Here is a 19183-nt window from a genome sequence, read left to right on the forward strand (position 1 = left end):
CATCCTTTCCACTTTATCTCTCTCTCCTGCTATATACATATATATATATATATATATATTTATACATGGAGAAAGCCTTTGACAGGGTCCCCTGATCCCTCATCTGGTGGTCAATGAGGAAACTAGGAATAGATGAATGGTTAGTGAGAGCTGTGCAAGCCATGTGCAGGGACGCTGTAAGTAAGGTAAGGGTTGGCAACGAGTACACTGAAGAATTCAAGGTAGAGGTTGGGGTCCACCTGGGTTCAGTCCTCAGCCCCCTCCTATTTATCATAGTCCTCCAGGCAATAACAGAGGAATTCAAGACAGGATGCCCCTGGGAGCTCCTCTATGCTGACGACCTTGCTCTAATTGTTGAGTCACTATCAGAACTAGAGGAGAAGTTTCAAGTGTGGAAACAAGGATTAGAATCGAAGGTCCTTAAAATCAACCTAGCTAAAACCAAAGTCCTAATAAGTAGGAAGGCAGGCAAACCACAAATCCCTTCAGTTAGATGGCCCTGCTCGATCTGTAGTAGAGGCGCAGGTAGAAACTCTATTAGATGTACCCAGTGTAAGCTATGGACACATAAGAGGTGCATTAATATCAAAGGAAGGCTAACTGGGAAGATAGTTTTTGTATGTGGCAGATGCTCAGGAGCGATAAACACTGAAAATGCATAGAGACCAACTTCCGCCACATTTGAAGGAGAAAAACTAGATGTAGTTGATAGCTTCCGTTATCTAGGTGACCAAGTCAGTAGTGAGGGAGGGTGCGCTGAAAGTGTAGCTGCTAGAATAAGAATAGCCTGGGCAAAGTTCAGAGAGCTCTTACCTCTGCTGGTGACAAAGGGCCTCTCGCTCAGAGTAAAAGGTAGACTGTATGATGCATGTGCACAAATAGCCATGCTACACGGCAGGGAAACATGGGCTGTGACTGCTGAGGACATGCGTAAGCTCACAAGGAATGAAGCCAGTATGATCCGATGGATGTGTAATGTCAGTGTGCATACTCAACAGAGTGAAAGTACCTTGAGAGAAAAGTTGGACCTAAGAAGCATTAAATGTGGTGTGCAAGAGAGACGACTGCGCTGGTATGGTCATGTGGCAAGAATGGATGAGGATAGCTGTGTGAAAAAGTGCCACACCCTAGCAGTTGAGGGAACCTGTGGAAGAGGTAGACCCAGGAAGACCTGGGATGAAGTGGTGAAGCACGACCTTCGAACATTAGGCCTCACTAAGGAAATGACTAGCGACTGAGACTTTTGGAAATATGCTGTGCTCGAGCCAAATGGGACCATAACATGTGGCCTATGCCAGGAGCATAACCAGCCCACTTATGTGTACCTTTTCCTTCTTTGGTCACTAAACTCTGTATGTGAAGACCTTTTGAGGCAAGTGAAATCAAAATCAATTCGATGACTGGCATCTGTGCTAGCGGGGTGCAAAGAGCACCATACGAGTGTGATTGTTGACAGAGTGGCTATTTGAGTATGATCGTTACCAGCATCGCCTTACTGGCACTCATGCCTGTGCTAGTAGGGTGCCAAGAGCACCATCTGAGCATGATTGTTGCCAGAGCAGCCAACTGGCTTCCGTACCCATGGCATGTACAAGGGCACCATTCGAGCGTGATCGTTACTAATGTCGCTTCACTGAGACCTGTGCCGGTGGTACATGTAAAAAGATTCGAGCGAGGTCATTGCCAGTACCACCTGACTGGCCCCCGTGCCAGTGGCACTTAAAAAGCACCCACTACACTCTCGGAGTGGTTGGCGTTAGGAAGGGTATCCAGCTGTAGAAACTCTGCCAGATCAAGATTGGAGCCTGGTGCAGCCATCTGGCTCGCCAGCCCTCAGTCAAAATGGTCCAACCCATGCTAGCATGGAAAGCGGATGTTAAACGATAATAATGATGATGATGATGATGATATATATATATGGGCCTCCATGTTGAGTCTGAGGCCGTGTGGGAAGATGAATGGAGGCATAACATCACCATTACTAGTGATCACTCCAAACACCATGATGTTAATTGGATGTTTGATTTTTATCACTCTCAGTACATGTTCTCACATTGCACTGTCCTCAGATTGATACCCAAACACTTTGAAATGTTTGTATTGGAGCTTCTGGTATGAATGCCAAACAGTACAGCACGTCATTTCCAAATTTCTGACAGATTCAATTGCATCATGGTTTTGTTTTTCTTGCAGATGGTGCCCAACTGATCCTATTGTACTGTGCAGTTAACAAAATCAAAATCAAACAATGTGCATGCGCAAAATTAAAAATATAAAATGGCAACAATTTACCCATTGCACCCTGTATGTGTGTGTGTATATATACATATATATATATATATATATATATATATATGTGTGTGTATATATACATATATATATATATATATATATACGTCCCAGGTTTTCCAGGGAACCCGTGGAAGAGGTAGACTCAGGAAAACCTGGGACGAGGTGGTGAAGCACGACCTTCGGACGTTAGGTCTCACCATGGAAATGACTAGAGACCGAGACCTATGGAAGTATGCTGTGCGTGAGAAGACCCGGCAAGACTAGTGAAGCCATAACCTGTGGTGCATACCTTCCTTCTTGTGACACTTGTGAAGACCTGTTGAGGCAAGTGAAAATCAAATCAAATCAAATCAAAATAGATGAATATCAATGGAATTTGTATCCTTGTGGTACCAGTGCCGGTGGCACATAAGAAAACCATCTGAACGTGACTGTAGCCAGTACCGCATCGACTGGCCTCCGTGCTGAGGGCATGTAACAAACACCATCCGAGCGTGGCTGTTCGCCAGCCTCGTCTGGCACCTATGTCGGTGACACATAAGAAAACATCCTCCGAGCGTGGCCGTCTGCCAGCCTCGTCTGGCACCTGTGTCGGTGGCACATAAAATCACCCACTACACTCTCGGAGTGGTTGGCGTTAGGAAGGGCATCCAGCTGTAGAAACACTGCCAGATCTGACTGGCCTGGTGCAGCCTTCGGGCTTGCCAGACCCCAGTTGAACCGTCCAACCCATGCTAGCATGGAAAGCAGACGTTAAACGATGATGATGATGTATATATACACACACATCTCTCACACTATCATCTATGCGATATCTAATGTTTCCACTTCTCAACACTCAATTATACATCCACCACTTCCACCTCTACCTCTACATCACAACCACCACCACCACCACATCACCACCACTACATCACAATCATCAGCAGCAGCACCAGCATCAGCATCTAACATCTTGAGTGATGTTTGCTGTAGATTATAATTGGGGTATCATGTGTATTTGACTTTGAAATATGCTGCTGTCTTCCAGTTTAAATAATCCATTTTAAAAACACATATGTACAAATGTGAATACACGCTCATATTCACACACATATGAACACACACTCATATTCACACACATATGAATACACACTCATATTCACATGCCAACACATACACATGACCCAAATGCTGTCTTACATGGCATTAATTCCTGTAACTATGTCGTTATAACTGTTGTTGTTGCTGTATTTTAGCCCTTGGTCAACACTCATCCAGCAGGCCTATAGTCAAAGGTCTCCTGGCTGTAAATCATCCTACATTATTTTTTTATCAGACATAGTGTATCTAGAACAACACTATCCTGTGTGTCTTTTATAAAGATTACAGAATGTGATTTGAGAGAAATTCAGCTGCTATTTCTAGCAGTTTCATGACCACATAGGGGTACCTTTACTTGCTTATGTTGTTGTTAAACCACAGGTCAATCTTGAACCACTAAATCTACTTTATAAGGTACTCTAGCTGTGTATATAATTAGTATTAGATGGACTATTTTTAGTGATATTCCTTTGTAAAAGAGTACTATTGCAACCTTTGTACTTACATGAATGTTACATGAAGAGTAAGTATAGTTAATAGTTGAAAGTTGAACATATTGACTACAGAAGCATTGTTGAGCTGCTAACAAAATATGAACATGAATTTTCTCTCATGAGGGTACCAAGTGAACACTTCCATTTTTTTAATTTAAGAAGGCCTCTGGATCGAGCAGACATTTTTGTTGATATGAACTGGTAACCTCTAACTTGTTGTTCAGTAACTTATTGACTTATCTATCAATACTGGTAATCAATCAATCAATCATATTAATTCTCTGTTGTAATATCTGTCAATCAATGAAATTTCTATTTGTTAAATTATATCAACCTAAATTATTATTGACTTGAATAGTTTCCTATTTAGTAACTAACTAATCAGTTATCCTCTTTTCTTTTCTTCTTTAGTGTTGAAGTATTTATTTGTACCAGCCCACTTATTGGAAATTACAGATACTGTGTCAGAGAGAAAGTAATGTATAAATTTAAATATGTGTGCACATATGTGTATGTGTATATAGATGTGTGTATATATATATATATATAAGATCTTTTCGGTTTAATCGGCAGTTTTTAAAAATAATTTCCACGTAACTAAACACTTTTAAACTTCGTATACTGGTAAAATATTTTTATAAAACATCTTTTTCTCTTGGCTTTATTGAGAAAATTCTATAGTTTGTAAGATATTTGTTGTTTTTTTTTTCTGCAATTTCTGCAATTTCAACCAATCAATGGCGTCTATTGAGGTGAAAACATTCTGTGCCGTATGAATATGTCCCTCGTTTAAGAAACAGATTGGGTTTATTTACATTTCTGAAGAAAAAAAGATACCCTGCCCCCTAACCCTAACCAACCCTAACTCTTACCCTAAAACAGATTGAAATGCAATAGATCGATACTAGGGTCATAATTATGGGTGGCAATTTCATATGACACTGCTAGAAAAAACTGCCGTTCAAACCGAAAAGATCCTATATATAAATATCATAATGTTTATATGCCAACAGAATGTGGTGGTCCTCTAAAGGACGATGTTACCGTTGTTTTAACCCCAGAAAAAAAATCTCTTCCAGCTGGCTATCAACACAGTTTGTGTCTGTATATTGTATTTGCAAGGGAGGTCATTGCTCCCATCTCTAGCCTTATATAATACTCACAGACCTAGGTTTCTGGATGTCATCTGTCCTCAGTGTGAGACAATCACAAGCTAGTGATGAAAGCTCTCTCTCCACTTGCAAATACTGTATTTTCTTTAAGTGACACACATCAACTTGCTGCTGATACTGCCAGACATGTTGTTGGTACTACTTTTGTTGATGTTGCTGCAACAAAAACAACAACAGCAATGGCAGCACCAACAGTATAAGAATGCATATATGAAATGGAAGAACCTTTTAAGCTAGAACTAAATAATTACAGATCCTCTTTTAGGATTCCAGAGAGGTGCAATGTTATGTTTTTGGTTAACTACATATGGCATTTAAAAGAAGGAACACCATACAGGACTAAATGGAAGCTCCTGGAGCAGCCTGTATTTTTACCTCCATTGGTAAAGAGGTTATGTGCCTCTGTCAGCAGGTCTTGTGACTTGCTTATATTACTGAGAAGAGTAATAGACATGAAACCAGTAGTAAATTTCTGACTGGCCACAACCAATGACTACATAAAATATTACTACTCAAAAAAAAGTTTTAGAGTGTGCTTTTTTTATTTTTACTTATGAACAACTGACTGATTTGATATATATATATATAGTATATATATATATATATAATATATATATATATATATATATATATATAATATTTGTGTGTGGGTGTGGTGTGTATATGTATATATAGGGAGAGTTTATGGAAAAAACAAAAGATGAAGACAAGTGGTGTACAAAACAAAACAGATGTATTAGTATGATGCTCAGGAATAGAAAAAGTCTTTTATTTTCGAGCCTACGCTCTTCTACAGAAAGGAACACAGAAAAAACAAGGAGAGAAAAAAATGTGTGTAGTGTATATGTGTGTAATATATATATGTATGTATGTATGTACGTACGTATGTGTGTAATATATATATAGTATGTGTGTGTATATATATATATATACATATATATATATATATATATATATATATATATATATATATATAATACTTATACATACATTACACTTGTACACACACACACTTACATTCATACAACCACACACCTACACAGCCATACCCTCACTCAGACACACACACACAAACACACACAGACAACACCCATACATACATACATCTACACACACACGCCTACACACATACATACCACACACACACCACATACACACCCATACGCACACACACATATACTTATACACATGCACACACACACACATCATACATACACCCATACACATACACACACATACCTACATACTCCTATACGCACATACATACACACAGACAAACACATACACACTACACCATACACACAACACATACTTACACACACACTCGCCTGCACGCACGCACACATGCATGACAAACACCCATACACTCACACTCACATACGCACACACCAACATAAACACGCACACGCACACACACACCTACACTCCCACACACATACATACGCACCTACATACACACACGCACGCATACACACGCACACACACGCATACACACATACATTACACACGTACACACACACCTACATACACATGCATACACACACACACACAAACATGCACGGACACACCCAGACATACATACATACACCTATATACACACGCCCACACACCTACATACACACACATACATACACACACATACACGGACACACCCATACATACATACACCTATACACACACGCCTACACACCTACATACACACACATGCATACACACACACATGTACGCACATACACACACATATACGCACATACATATATACCCACACACATGCACACACACACACATACGCACATGCATGCATGCATGCACACGCGCACACCTACACGCATACACACACACACACGCACGTACACATACATACATACACACACACATACATACACCCATACACATACATGCATCCTACACACACATACACACTCACACATACATACACACACACACACTCACTCAAACACCGTATGTACGCGCACACACTGCACATACACACACTTCCACACACCCACACGTACTACATGCATACACACTCATACACATACACACACACACACACGGACATACATCTATGCACACACTATATACACACATACTCACACATTCAACGGACACACTGACACCCAGACATACACACAGACACACTCACACATCCACACACACCATACTTACGCGCATACTCGCAGGCGCGCGCACACACGCGCTTGCGCCGGTTCCGCACGCATACGCGCTGCAGGACCTCGCTCGTTCCTGGGACCGTCGCCTGTCGTTGGGTTCTCCCACGCCCGTCTCCGCGGGACCCAATCTTCCATCTTTCCCCTCAGCTGGTTCCTTTTTCTTAAACCACCCCCTTTTTGTTACCCACACGCGCACACATACACACACCCACTCACACACAACATTGCTTAATATATCATTACTCTACACACATTCAAATCTACTTGCCATTAATACTACCACGACACTGGACACACACACACACTACTACTCAACACACGCTGGCACGCTACATACGCCCCCACCCCTTCCCCTCCCTCCCTTCCTCCTTCCTTCATTTTCTTACCACTGACCACTGTCTGCTATGCCTACTACTGTCTCGCCCTACCTCACCACGCCTACACACAGACGCACACACTAACACATACATATATTTTTGTTTTTTATCTCGCCTCACACACCATACACACACGCACACATCCACATACACACACATTCTGATACATACACACACATACACGGACACACCATACATACATACACCTATACACACACGCCTACACACCTACATACACACACATATATGTATATATATATATATATATATATATGTGTGTGTGTTGGTGTATATGTATATTAGGGAAGTTTATGGAAAAAAAAACAAAAGATGAAGACAAGTGGTTTTACAAAACAACAGATGTATTAGTATGATGCTCAGGAATAGAAAAAGTCTTTTATGTTTCGAGCCTACGCTCTTCTACAGAAAGGAACACAGAAAAAACAGTCTCGCCCTACCTCACACTCTTTTTGCTTTAAACCTACTTTCCTCTGTTATCGTAAACTTCCGCCTTTTAATTTAAACCATGTGTACTTCGTAAACACCAGTCGTTTTTTTCTCCATCTCCTGTTGCCCACTTTGGGATCTTTCTTTCCTCTCTCTTCCTTCTTTATGTTTCCGACGAAGAGCTCCGCCCGAAACGTCATACCTTCCTGCTTCCATATTTCCTGAGCGCCTATTAATAATAATACTGTAATTGTTCCACTGTTGTTGTTTTTTTGTTTTCCCGTTTGGATTAAAATTATACTTATATATATATATATATATATGTATGTGTGTATATATATATATATATATATATATGTATATATGTGTGTGTGTGTCTGTGTGTGTGTGTGTGTGTGTGTGTGCGTTTGTGTCTGTGTGCTGTAAATATGTACTGTAGGGTAATGAAGGTTACTGGATTATTCTGAGATTTGTTAGCTTGCAGAACTGAATTCACCATCACATGAATGTAATCGTAAAGAAAGGTCTCTGATTGGCTGATTTGACACTGCACAGAGACTTGAGTCTTCATTAGTTCTCCTATAATCTGATTATGTAACAGGAATAATTCTAATTAACCTTATTTTTATCTTTCCATAAAAAAATTATTGCTGTTGAAACTAATTTGTATATCACCAACTTGTGTATAAAATCCATGCCAATGAAGGAAATTTACGTGGTCGCTCAATCTGCCAAAAATAGCAGCTAAATTCCTTCAAATTACATCGCTATTTTCTTATGGAAGGAAAGGACACATTATACAATTCAGTCCTAGATATCTCCTATATAAAAATGGGCTGGTCAAAGCTAGAATTGATCATGTCGGCTCACTCGCTACTGACCTGGAATTAAACAACAACAACAACTGTAATATTATAATCTTTTCTACTATAGGCACAAGGTCTAAAATTTTGTGGGAAAATGCTATTTGATTACACCGAGCCCAGTGCTGAACTGATACTTATTTCTACAATCCTGAAAGGATGAATGGCAAAGTGGAACTTGAACTCAGAAAGCATAGGCAAACAAAATGTTGCAAAGCATTTTGTCTGGCATGCTACTAATTTTGCCAGCTCACCACCTTTATATATATACTAGCAGTATCGCCCGGTGTTGCTCGGGTTTGTAAGGGAAATAACTATATAAGCATTTTTAGAGAGTTATAGCAAAAAAATGCATAAAAAATTGAAAAAAAATTAAGGTAATTTTTTTTTAAATCGTTGACACATCGTAGATATTTTTAGAGAGTTACTTCCCTTATATAATAACGAAAAATATGCATTAAAATGGAAAAATATGATGGTAAATTTTTTTTAAATCGTAGACTCATCGTAGACGCGCGCTAATACCCAAAGGGCTCGATATGAAACACGACTATAAGATACCCGCTTTTGGTTAAACTGCACCGCAAAATGTGGGAGTAGTTACGAATCTAAATCGTAGGAGACAGACACACCACTTCACTTTTATATATAAAGATATAAGCCACGTAGTTATATACACATACTTTGTTATATACACATTCTTAAAAGAAAATGTTATTTTGAACACAACATTTACAAAGAATAAATATTTTTGGTTTTTCTTAACCCTTTCGTTACTATATTTCTGACCAAAATACACCCCTTATGTGTTTCAATTAATTTCTAACGTAATCATAAATTTAGTCTGGTTTCATTAAACAACTATACTTTTTTATTTATGAATATATTAATCTGATTTTTGGAAGATAATTTAGTGAAATGTTCTCAACTAATTCTATACTATAATTTTTGTCACAAAGTGACTCTAATTGCAGGTAGATACAGGTAAATTCAACAATATATAAAATTATTAAAATTTTGTTCAAACATCGCTATAGAAAATGGGTTATTAGCTAATATTCAATTGGGTATACAACAAAATTTTACGATAGAATTTGTTATTCTGGGTAACTTTCTAATACCCATAATAATATTTATGGCAAAATAGGCCTTAATTTCATTTAAGGTTGTGGGAAATAACAAACTATCGTTTCTTTCGCTTTGTTTACGTTTAGCGTAACAGTTCGTTTCCGCCGTAATGATTTCAAATGGGCTCATTCGAAAAAGTAAAAAGAAATAGTTTAAGGCTTTACGCTTCTGGGAAAGTCTGTGGCTTGGTCCAGTTTCTTCAGAAAAATCACCGAAAGAAACAGTTTTTAAATTTTCACTCCATTCAGGTGCCAAAGCATTTTCTTTATCGCTGTCGGAGATCTCGGATTCACTGTTTTCACTTTCGGAAAATGAAACATCAGATTCATTATCAAATACCACATACTTTTTTTTTCAGTCATAGAGTTAGATTTATGAAGATCTTCAGTAGAAAATCCTTCGAATTCTGACTCGCTGCTTGATATAATGAAATTCGTATCCATTTTTTGTCAGAATTACAAATTTTGAAAACACAATAGGAACAAATTTCGGAAAAAAATCTCCCATAATTCACGGAATTAAAATTACACTTCGATTTTTGTACAAAACTGTAGTTGAACTGTTTACGAAGTATAATACGTGTTTTCACGAATGTTCTAAAGAGATTTACTCTGATATTCTCATTTAAATATGAATAGGTAAATTCGGGCGGCTTGGTCACATTAACCAAATTTTTTTCAGGCGGTTTGGTAACGAAAGGGTTAAACGGATGCATACATTTATTAATAACTATATATAAGTGTCGTCTGTTTATACATAAACACTGTTTCATACTGCAATTATATATACATATATCTATATTATATAATAAAATATATACAGAGTAAAATAAAAACCAATTTACCTTTTCTGTATTGTTATAGCAATTCGACCGTCCGTGTGTCTTTGCAAATGTGTTGGAATGATAAGTGAGTTGTGTTTTGGCGCCTTTTTTACTAATAACAAACACACACGTGTTTGTATGTAGTTGTTTGAAACGTTTGTTTGTCACTGTCATATATGTATGTGTATGCGTGTGTGTGAGGGATGACACACACACACACACTCACGCACGCACACATGTACATCAATGCTTTTATCAGCGTCATAGACAGAAACAAATATTATATCGCCATCGCCATCGCATTCTATTGTCTACCTGTCAACACACACACAGTGAATTACTTTCACTTTATTCGTTGCACACTGTGTGTGTGCATGTGCGTGTGCTGTAAACCACACTAAGAAAAGCATTTGACATACACACCAGAATGTGAGTTTTCTGTAAATTTTGCTTAATTGGAGTTTAAATTTTAAAAACTGGACCTGGCACGACCCGATGCATTCTACTCTTAAAAATGCTAGGTAAATTGTAATTGAAGAAATCCTATTTTGTAGATTTCTATAACAAACAAAGGGAGGCAGATAAAATCTGCCTCAGTGGTCTAGCAAGAAAGAAAAAATTAGTCAATAGACTATATATTATTCAAAGAAGAATACAGTGTACGTTCAGACACAAAAGAGATACCTGAAGAATAGGATATCTGACTTGGAGTTTTAACTGCTCTTTCTAGCGAGTCAAATATCCTATTGTTCAGGTATCTTATATACACACACACACACACACACATATATATATATATATATATACACACACACACAACACACACATATATATATATATATATATATATATATACACACACACACACACACACACATATACATATATATATATATATATATATATATATACATATACACACACATATATATATATATAGTAATATTAGTTTCAAATTTTGGCACAAGACCAGTAATTACAGGTGAATGGATAAGTTGATTACATCACCCCACCCACCCCTCCCTTTCCAGTGTTTAACTGGTACTTATTTTATCAACCCCCAAAAGGATGAAAGGCAAAAGCTGACCCCAGCAGAATTTGAACTCAAAATGTAAAGATGGACGAAGTGTTGCTATGCATTTTGCCCAGCATGCTTTTGATTCTGCCAACTTACCACACCAGTATAGTAATATTGATATTTCATGTTAAGGGATGCAAGGCATTACTTTTAGAGGGATGTAAGTATCTTTTTTTTTGAGGGTCTTCAAATATTTGAAATGTAGTATACTACATCTGTTTTTATATTTCTTATCTTATAATCTCATTAAATGTATGGTTTCCATAAATACTTCTAAAATGAGTGAAGCTGCCAGTTTTGCTAATATTAAGTAATTTTCTATTTTTATTTTCTCTCTAAATAGGTTTTTTTTTTTTTTATCAATATATTTCACTTTTAAATGTTACCTTGCCTGGGTTTGAAGCTAACCAGATTATGTTGATAACTGCTGTATTCTGCTTCTGTAATTGAATGAGAGCAAAACTGCATATTTCGTCATCTTTTTCTGTGATATGAGTTATCTTTCTCACTTTCTGGAATCACTTCACACATCATCCATCCTTGATTCTTGATATCGTCCCTCTCCTCTCACATTTTACACTGATCACACTTCTGCACTACTCAATCATCTCTCCTTCTCAACCACCATTCATCACATTCTTCCCACACACTTCATCAATCTCTTCCTTCACCCATGTGCAATGTATCTGCACACACACATCATCTCCCACTCTCTCATTCTTCCCCTGTGTACTGTATTATCACTGTTCTGCTGCTCTTACCCCCTCCTTCTGTGCTATCAGTTATCACATATTATCCCCTGCCTTCCCATTTCATGTATCATTGATTATTCCTGCAACCCTACCCATTTTCTACAGACATCACTTATTCTTCTTTACCTTCTACCTGTCTATTTATCACCAACCATTCCCCAGGTAATGTCCTTCATTACATTCACCCTCTTACCCATTCCCCATCTCTAACCATCATTCATTTGCCTCCTACGATCTTGCAGTCTCTACCCACCCCTCTTTCTCTGTCTTGTCACCACTCACTTCTGTTCACTCTCTTGTGCCTTTGGAGTCCACCCTGATACTTCTTCAACATTGTTTTATCTCTCCTTCTAGTTCCACTCCCACCACACTTCTATAATATGAGCAGTCATATATCTCTTCTACGGCAAGTATCCTGTTCTGTTCTCACTCTTTCTTTCATCCTGGGTTCTCTTTGTGGGTTTTGCATATTCCATATGCATTTATTACTTCCTTAATTTATTACCTCCTCAAGAAGTGTTCATTTTCTTCTTGATGAGAGCCTAAATTTGTCTTCCGTTTCTCTTTGACACTTGTTAACTTGCTTCCTTTTTCTGCTCTTTTCCAGTATAATTGGCCCACATCAGATTGGAAATGCATGCCACTGTGCATTGTGAACTATTTCTTCAGGTTTCTGTCAGTGTCCTTCTGTTCTTCCTGTCTCCATTCAATAACTTTTGCTCCATACCTCATTAGGTATACTGCCTTCAGGTTAATTGTTTGTATGATGTTTTCTGAATTCAGTTTGGATTTCAGAGTCTTCTCCATTTTTAAACGAGTTTCCTTCTCTTCTATACTTTTGATTTTTTATATTCTCCTGATATTCCCAAATGTTTGTTTCATCTGTATTTAATAATTTTGTATTTTCATCTTTAATTGGTCCTTCACTCTCTTACTTTCTGTTCATCAGACACTAGGTGTTTCTCATAGAAGTGTTGGTACACTTCTGTAATTACCCCTTTTAAGAATTTCCACATAACTGGTCAGATTCCTTTCAATTTGCCTGTCAGTTTTGGGCAATATCAGTCTCATTTAGTTGTATTACTATGGTTTCATAGTAGTTTGTAAATCCCTTCAGCCAGAACCATGGCCAGTTCTAGTCCTGCTGCTTTCAACTTTCCTTCCTTTTCCTAATTACTTTTGAATATTTGCTTTTATGAGGATAACATCTTTCTACTTCTCAACATTTTCAGTGTAATTTTCCACTTGTTTTGTCCATTGTGTTTGGCAGATTTTTAAAAATAAATTTCTCCTCTAAACAGCTTGCTTTCTGCAGCATCTGATCTTATACTGTAATTTCTCTTCTTTTTTTTCTTCAAGAAGATCCAATAGGTATGTATGGTTTGATTGAAATAGTTGATTTTGCTTATATTGGCTGTTTGTTTCATTATTCTTTCTGATTTGTACAGTTTTTGACTTTACCTTCTGCTTCAGTTTTTCCATCTTTTAAAGATTTTTCCTTACATGATACATTTCCTCTAATCTACCTTTGCTCTCTTCTCTTTAACCCTTTAGCATTTAGATTAATTTGTCAAAAGTAATCCTTATTTATTCACATTTAAAAAAAAATTATCTGATATTATTTTGTACCTTCAAGATAGGAAAGATGTAATTGCTTATTTTTAGAGTGACATTGCAGGGTAGGTGTGAGATGCATATTCTGGCCAGTTTGAGCATAAAATGTGTAGAATATTTGGGCCGGATACAGCCAGTTTAAACACTAAAGGGTTAATCTCTTCTCTTCCACCGGTCTGGTATACTTATATCTTTCCTTAGACCACTGCTTTTTCCACCAAGGTGTTTGCTAGTTCTTCTTTTGTCCTTTTCTTCATCTAACAATCTTGCAGTTATATTAGTACCTGCTAATATCAATGTAATTGTATATTTAATGTGTTTTATTAGCAATCTTACCAACCATACTGCTTTTGTTTTTTTTCCCTTAACCTCAAATTAACTGATTCTAGGGCCTCACTTCCTTCAGTTTCTACCTCAACATAAAATTTCCTCTTTTTGTATATGTTGGATTTTTGCCCTTGTTTCAACTGCAAATATATTTTCTTGGCTGTCTATGAGGGTCACATTCTCCTGATTCTCAGAAGAGTTACTGCCATTTGCTCGGTTTTAATATCCTGAGTATTACAATTTTAGATTGATCTTTCTCTGTATGCCTTGAATTTTTAAGGAAAATATTTTTCATTCCTGATTCACAATACCTAGCTTCTACTGAGTTTAATACTCTCATATCATTCTGGATAGCCAGCATTCTTTTCTGGAATTCTCACTTGATTCATTTCTTGGATAACATTTGATTACTATTGTTTTGATCTCCTTTTTCCACTCAACTTTTTTACACAGTAGTAACAAGATGATGCCTGGAGCTGCACTACTGCTGTTGTTGCTGTTAAGGTGGTGAACTGGTAGGATCATTAATGAGTTGGACAAAATATTTTGCAGCATTTCTTCCAGCTCTTTGTTTTGGGTTCAAATTCTACTAAAGTTAACTTTGCTTTTTTATCCTTCTTGGGTTGATAAATTTAGTACCTGTTGAGTACTACAATTGATGCAGTTGATCTACTCTTTCCCTTAAAATTGTTAGTCTTGTACCAAAATTCAAAATCATTAGTATTATTATGAAGCCAGTAAGATGGCAGAATCATTAACATGATGGACAAAATGCTTAGCAGCATTTCTTGTGGCCTTACATTCTAAGTTCAAATTCCATTAAGGGCAGCTTTGCCTTTCATCCTCTCAGCTTTGATAAAATAAGTACCAGTTGAGTACTGGAGTTGATGTAATCAACTTACCCCCTCCCCTGAACTTGCTGGATTTGTGCCAAAATTTGAAACCATTATTACTTTTATTATTATTTGATGAAAACTCTCAGCTTATTTTGTTGGGTATGATGGAATGAGTCAGCAGTCCACAGCCAGCAGACTAAAGTGACACTTGTTTACTGATCATGCCTCAAGTATCCTGTGAAGAATTCTTGTAGTTCCAAGCAATACTGGTTTTTGTAGGTGTTCTACCTTTGCATTTGTACCAACCTTTTTGAGCTATGTTGTTAGCTGAGTACTGATATTTCCAAGTGCGCTAATTACTATTGGTATCACGTCTACTCTCTTCATTGACTATAACCTTTGTATTTAATATTATTATTATTATTATTATTATTATATTTCGTTTTTGGATTTGGTTTGCAAGATTATTTATATGAGGTCATGTGTTGAAGCATATTCTGTGGTGTCTGGGGAGAGTCATTCTCTTTTAGTGCCTTATTTTTTAACACACTCACCGGTAAAATTTGCACTTATTTCTTATTTTTTATTTTCTAGAAAAGAAAAAAAAAAGAAAGAAGTGGAAATTTTACCAGTGAGTGTGTTAAATAATAAGGCACTAAAAGAGAATGACTCTCCCCAGACACAGCAGATTATTATTATAATTATTATTATTATGATTATTATTGTCTATATTTATTTCCAGTATGAATGGGTTGAAAATCACTTTGGTAGTGACTGGTCAAGTAAAGTAATAATAACCGCAGACAAAACAGTGATCAATGGTCATCTTCTTATTGATGACAGACCACATGTAAGAGGTGAGTCCTGCCTATTTTCTTCTCACTGAAATATTAGTTAGTACCTGCTTGTTGATAGACTATGTTGTTTATGCCACTAAGATGGATCATCTAAAAGACTAACAGCAATTACTAATGTCCTTATCAACATCATTGTCATTACTGTCATTCCACTCACACCGTAACCACACTCCCTCCCCCTCATCATCAGTGTTATCGTCATCATCATCATCAGTGTCATTACTTCATTTTTCCCCAATTCTTCCTCTTGCTTGGATGTAGATGGATCATGACCCAGTGAAGTGGAAGGAGTTGGCAGTGATGATGGTGATGATATTGATGATGAAGATGATAATAACATTGGGGAATAGCTGTTTGGTATGGTGATGATGATAATGATAATGGTCATGACTATTTGATGATGGTAATATGTAATGATGTCAATAATTATGGCACTACTACTACTACTACTACTACTCTCTGTTTCAGGTGCAATGAAACATCCATCATGGAAACATATTCTGTTCAATGCCTGCCACAACAATAAGATGACATTTCCTGAAAGCAAGAGACGACTTGAGAATTGGTTAAATGGTGAATGGAGGGGGCTGATTAGTGAGTTTAAGAAGAAACATCTAATTGAATGAAAGACAGTGACAAAGGAAATTTTGTGTGTGTGAGAGAGAGAGAGAGAGAGAGAGAGAGAGAGAGAGAGAGAAGAGAAAGAGAGAGAGTGAGAGATAAGGCGGGGAGAAGTTGAATGAAAGAGTGAGAATCTGTTAGAATATTGTATTTTTTTATAGATTATATTAACATTTCCATGTAAGAATTCTGGTAAGAATTTTGGGCATTTATTTACTACTGGGGCAATTATAATTTTACATTGTTTTGCTTCTACTAACCAGTAAGCTGTGAAAAAAATTGTGAACCTTGTGTGTCAGCCAGGTAGACTGAGAATGATGAACTACCTGGCTCCTTTAGAGAACACGGAACAAAACACAATGCCTGTACTTTAATTTGTACTCATGACCTTGTTTATACTAATGAATGGTTATAGTTTTTCTTTTTAAGATGTAAGCAATACATATTTTATTTATTGAAGATTTAGTTTAATAATTACAAATATAATACAAAACCACATTAAAATACAAATCCAAGAAAACACAAACATGAGTGAAGAAAGAAAGAAAGAAAAAAGAGGAAAAAGGGGAAGAAAGGAAAAAAAACATAAATTCAACACCAAGTGCTTCAATTGGTTGCACAGCACAAGCTCGGTGGAACCCATTGAAGCAAGCCAACATGCTCTTGATATTACCATGGACAATGGTGAGGCTTAAGTATTCGAAGAATCTGGTGCTGGTGCTGGTCTTGAGTAAATAATTGCACTGTTTCATCATCATCATCATCATCATCATTTAATGTCCGTTTTCCATGCTAGCATGGGTTGGACGGTTCGACTGGGGTCTGGTAAGCCATGGAGGCTGCACCAGGCTCCAGTCTGATTTGGCAGTGTTTCTACAGCTGGATGCCCTTTCTAACGCCAACCACTCCATAAGTGTAGTGGGTGTTTTTTTACGTGCCACCGGCACAGGAGCCAGTGCAGGCTGGCAAACTGCCACGATTGGTTGGTGCTTTTACATGTCACCGACACGGATGCCAGTCAGGCGATGCTAGTAACGGCCATGCTCGAACGGTGCTTTTACGTGTCACCAGCACTGGTGTCTTAACTACAATTACCATTCGAATTTTTGATGTAGAAGAACTTGACTCAACAGGTCTCCTCAAGAACAGCGGGTCACTCTACGATCCAAGGTCAGCGCAGCAGGCTGTCCTGCGAGCATGAACTCACTTCATTTGTCGGGTCTTCGAATCCTTGATGATGGTAAGTTATGAGAAAAAAGTTAATCTGAAAACCAGGTACAAAGATTTGTTTAGAATGTAAGAGTACATGATTTACCAAAAATCTAGGATTAATGACTTTGAAAACATAAAACAAAAGTAAAAGAAACAAACAAAACACTCTGGAATAAACAAAATAAAGTAAACAAATAATAGTTGATCGAATATGTAAACATGACTGTGGTAGTTAAGAGGTTTGTTTCCCAGTCAAATGGTCAGAGTTCAATTCTGTTGTGTAGCACCTTGGGCAAATATCTTCTGCCATATATCCTTAGATAATCTTATTTTATAATCATGAAAATTACACTGGCTAAAAATTCATTCTAACTGCTCTTTCTATGTGTAAAATTCTATGACAACCAATCAATCAAGCAATTTTGAGTAGATTGTACCACAATGCCTAATATACTGAACATGCCCTTACCTATGAAGATCAGTCCCTACACCACTACCCATCAAGCATGTAAATTAACTTTGGTAAATTATATCATAATTTTCTTTAAATTATGTACACTTATGCTTAGGAAGCATTAACAATTGCTGCTAGTTTTTCTTTTTTTCTGAGTGGTAAATTTCAATTTTGTGTTTGTCATTCTTTAACTTAATTATCAAAAGTGATGCTTTTAGCCTATTTAACTTACTTCCATTGGTGCATTTTGTGTATTTATTATATTTATCTTCTACTGTAGCCTTAAGCTGGCTAATATCTTGTGGGCATAATCTGTTTGATAGATGTTATGTGGAAACCAGTGAAACACCACTAGTCACAATGTATTTCCAATTCTTTCTCAAATGAACCCTTCTTTTCCACCTTGGCCCAAATTGTTTAACTAAATAATCTTCTTGTGGGGGTCTTCGAAGTGCCCTTTTCTGATCTCTTGGAAACTACATGGCAATGACTCAAGTCTATTTGTTGTCTGTGAACCTTGCAACATACATAACCCCAGCAGCCCTTGTGTTTTCAGTATTTTGTGATTACATCAATCAC

The 19183-nt window shown here is 37.3% G+C and overlaps 1 protein-coding gene across 1 annotated transcript in view; it reads left to right on the forward strand.

Moving 5' to 3' along the window:
• Window positions 1-17770, forward strand: part of LOC115214168 (5'(3')-deoxyribonucleotidase, cytosolic type) — a 41535-nt gene extending 23765 nt beyond the window's left edge. Inside the window, exons 3-5 of the mRNA XM_029783252.2 lie at window positions 4281-4344; window positions 16203-16317; window positions 16786-17770. Coding sequence (XP_029639112.1) covers window positions 4281-4344; window positions 16203-16317; window positions 16786-16943 — 337 coding nt within the window. The 3' untranslated portion in view covers window positions 16944-17770. The remainder of the gene's footprint in view (window positions 1-4280; window positions 4345-16202; window positions 16318-16785) is intronic.
• Window positions 17771-19183: the final 1413 nt, after the last annotated feature.

Source organism: Octopus sinensis, linkage group LG7, assembly GCF_006345805.1.
Source record: "Octopus sinensis linkage group LG7, ASM634580v1, whole genome shotgun sequence".
NCBI classification, from domain to species: domain Eukaryota; kingdom Metazoa; phylum Mollusca; class Cephalopoda; order Octopoda; family Octopodidae; genus Octopus; species Octopus sinensis.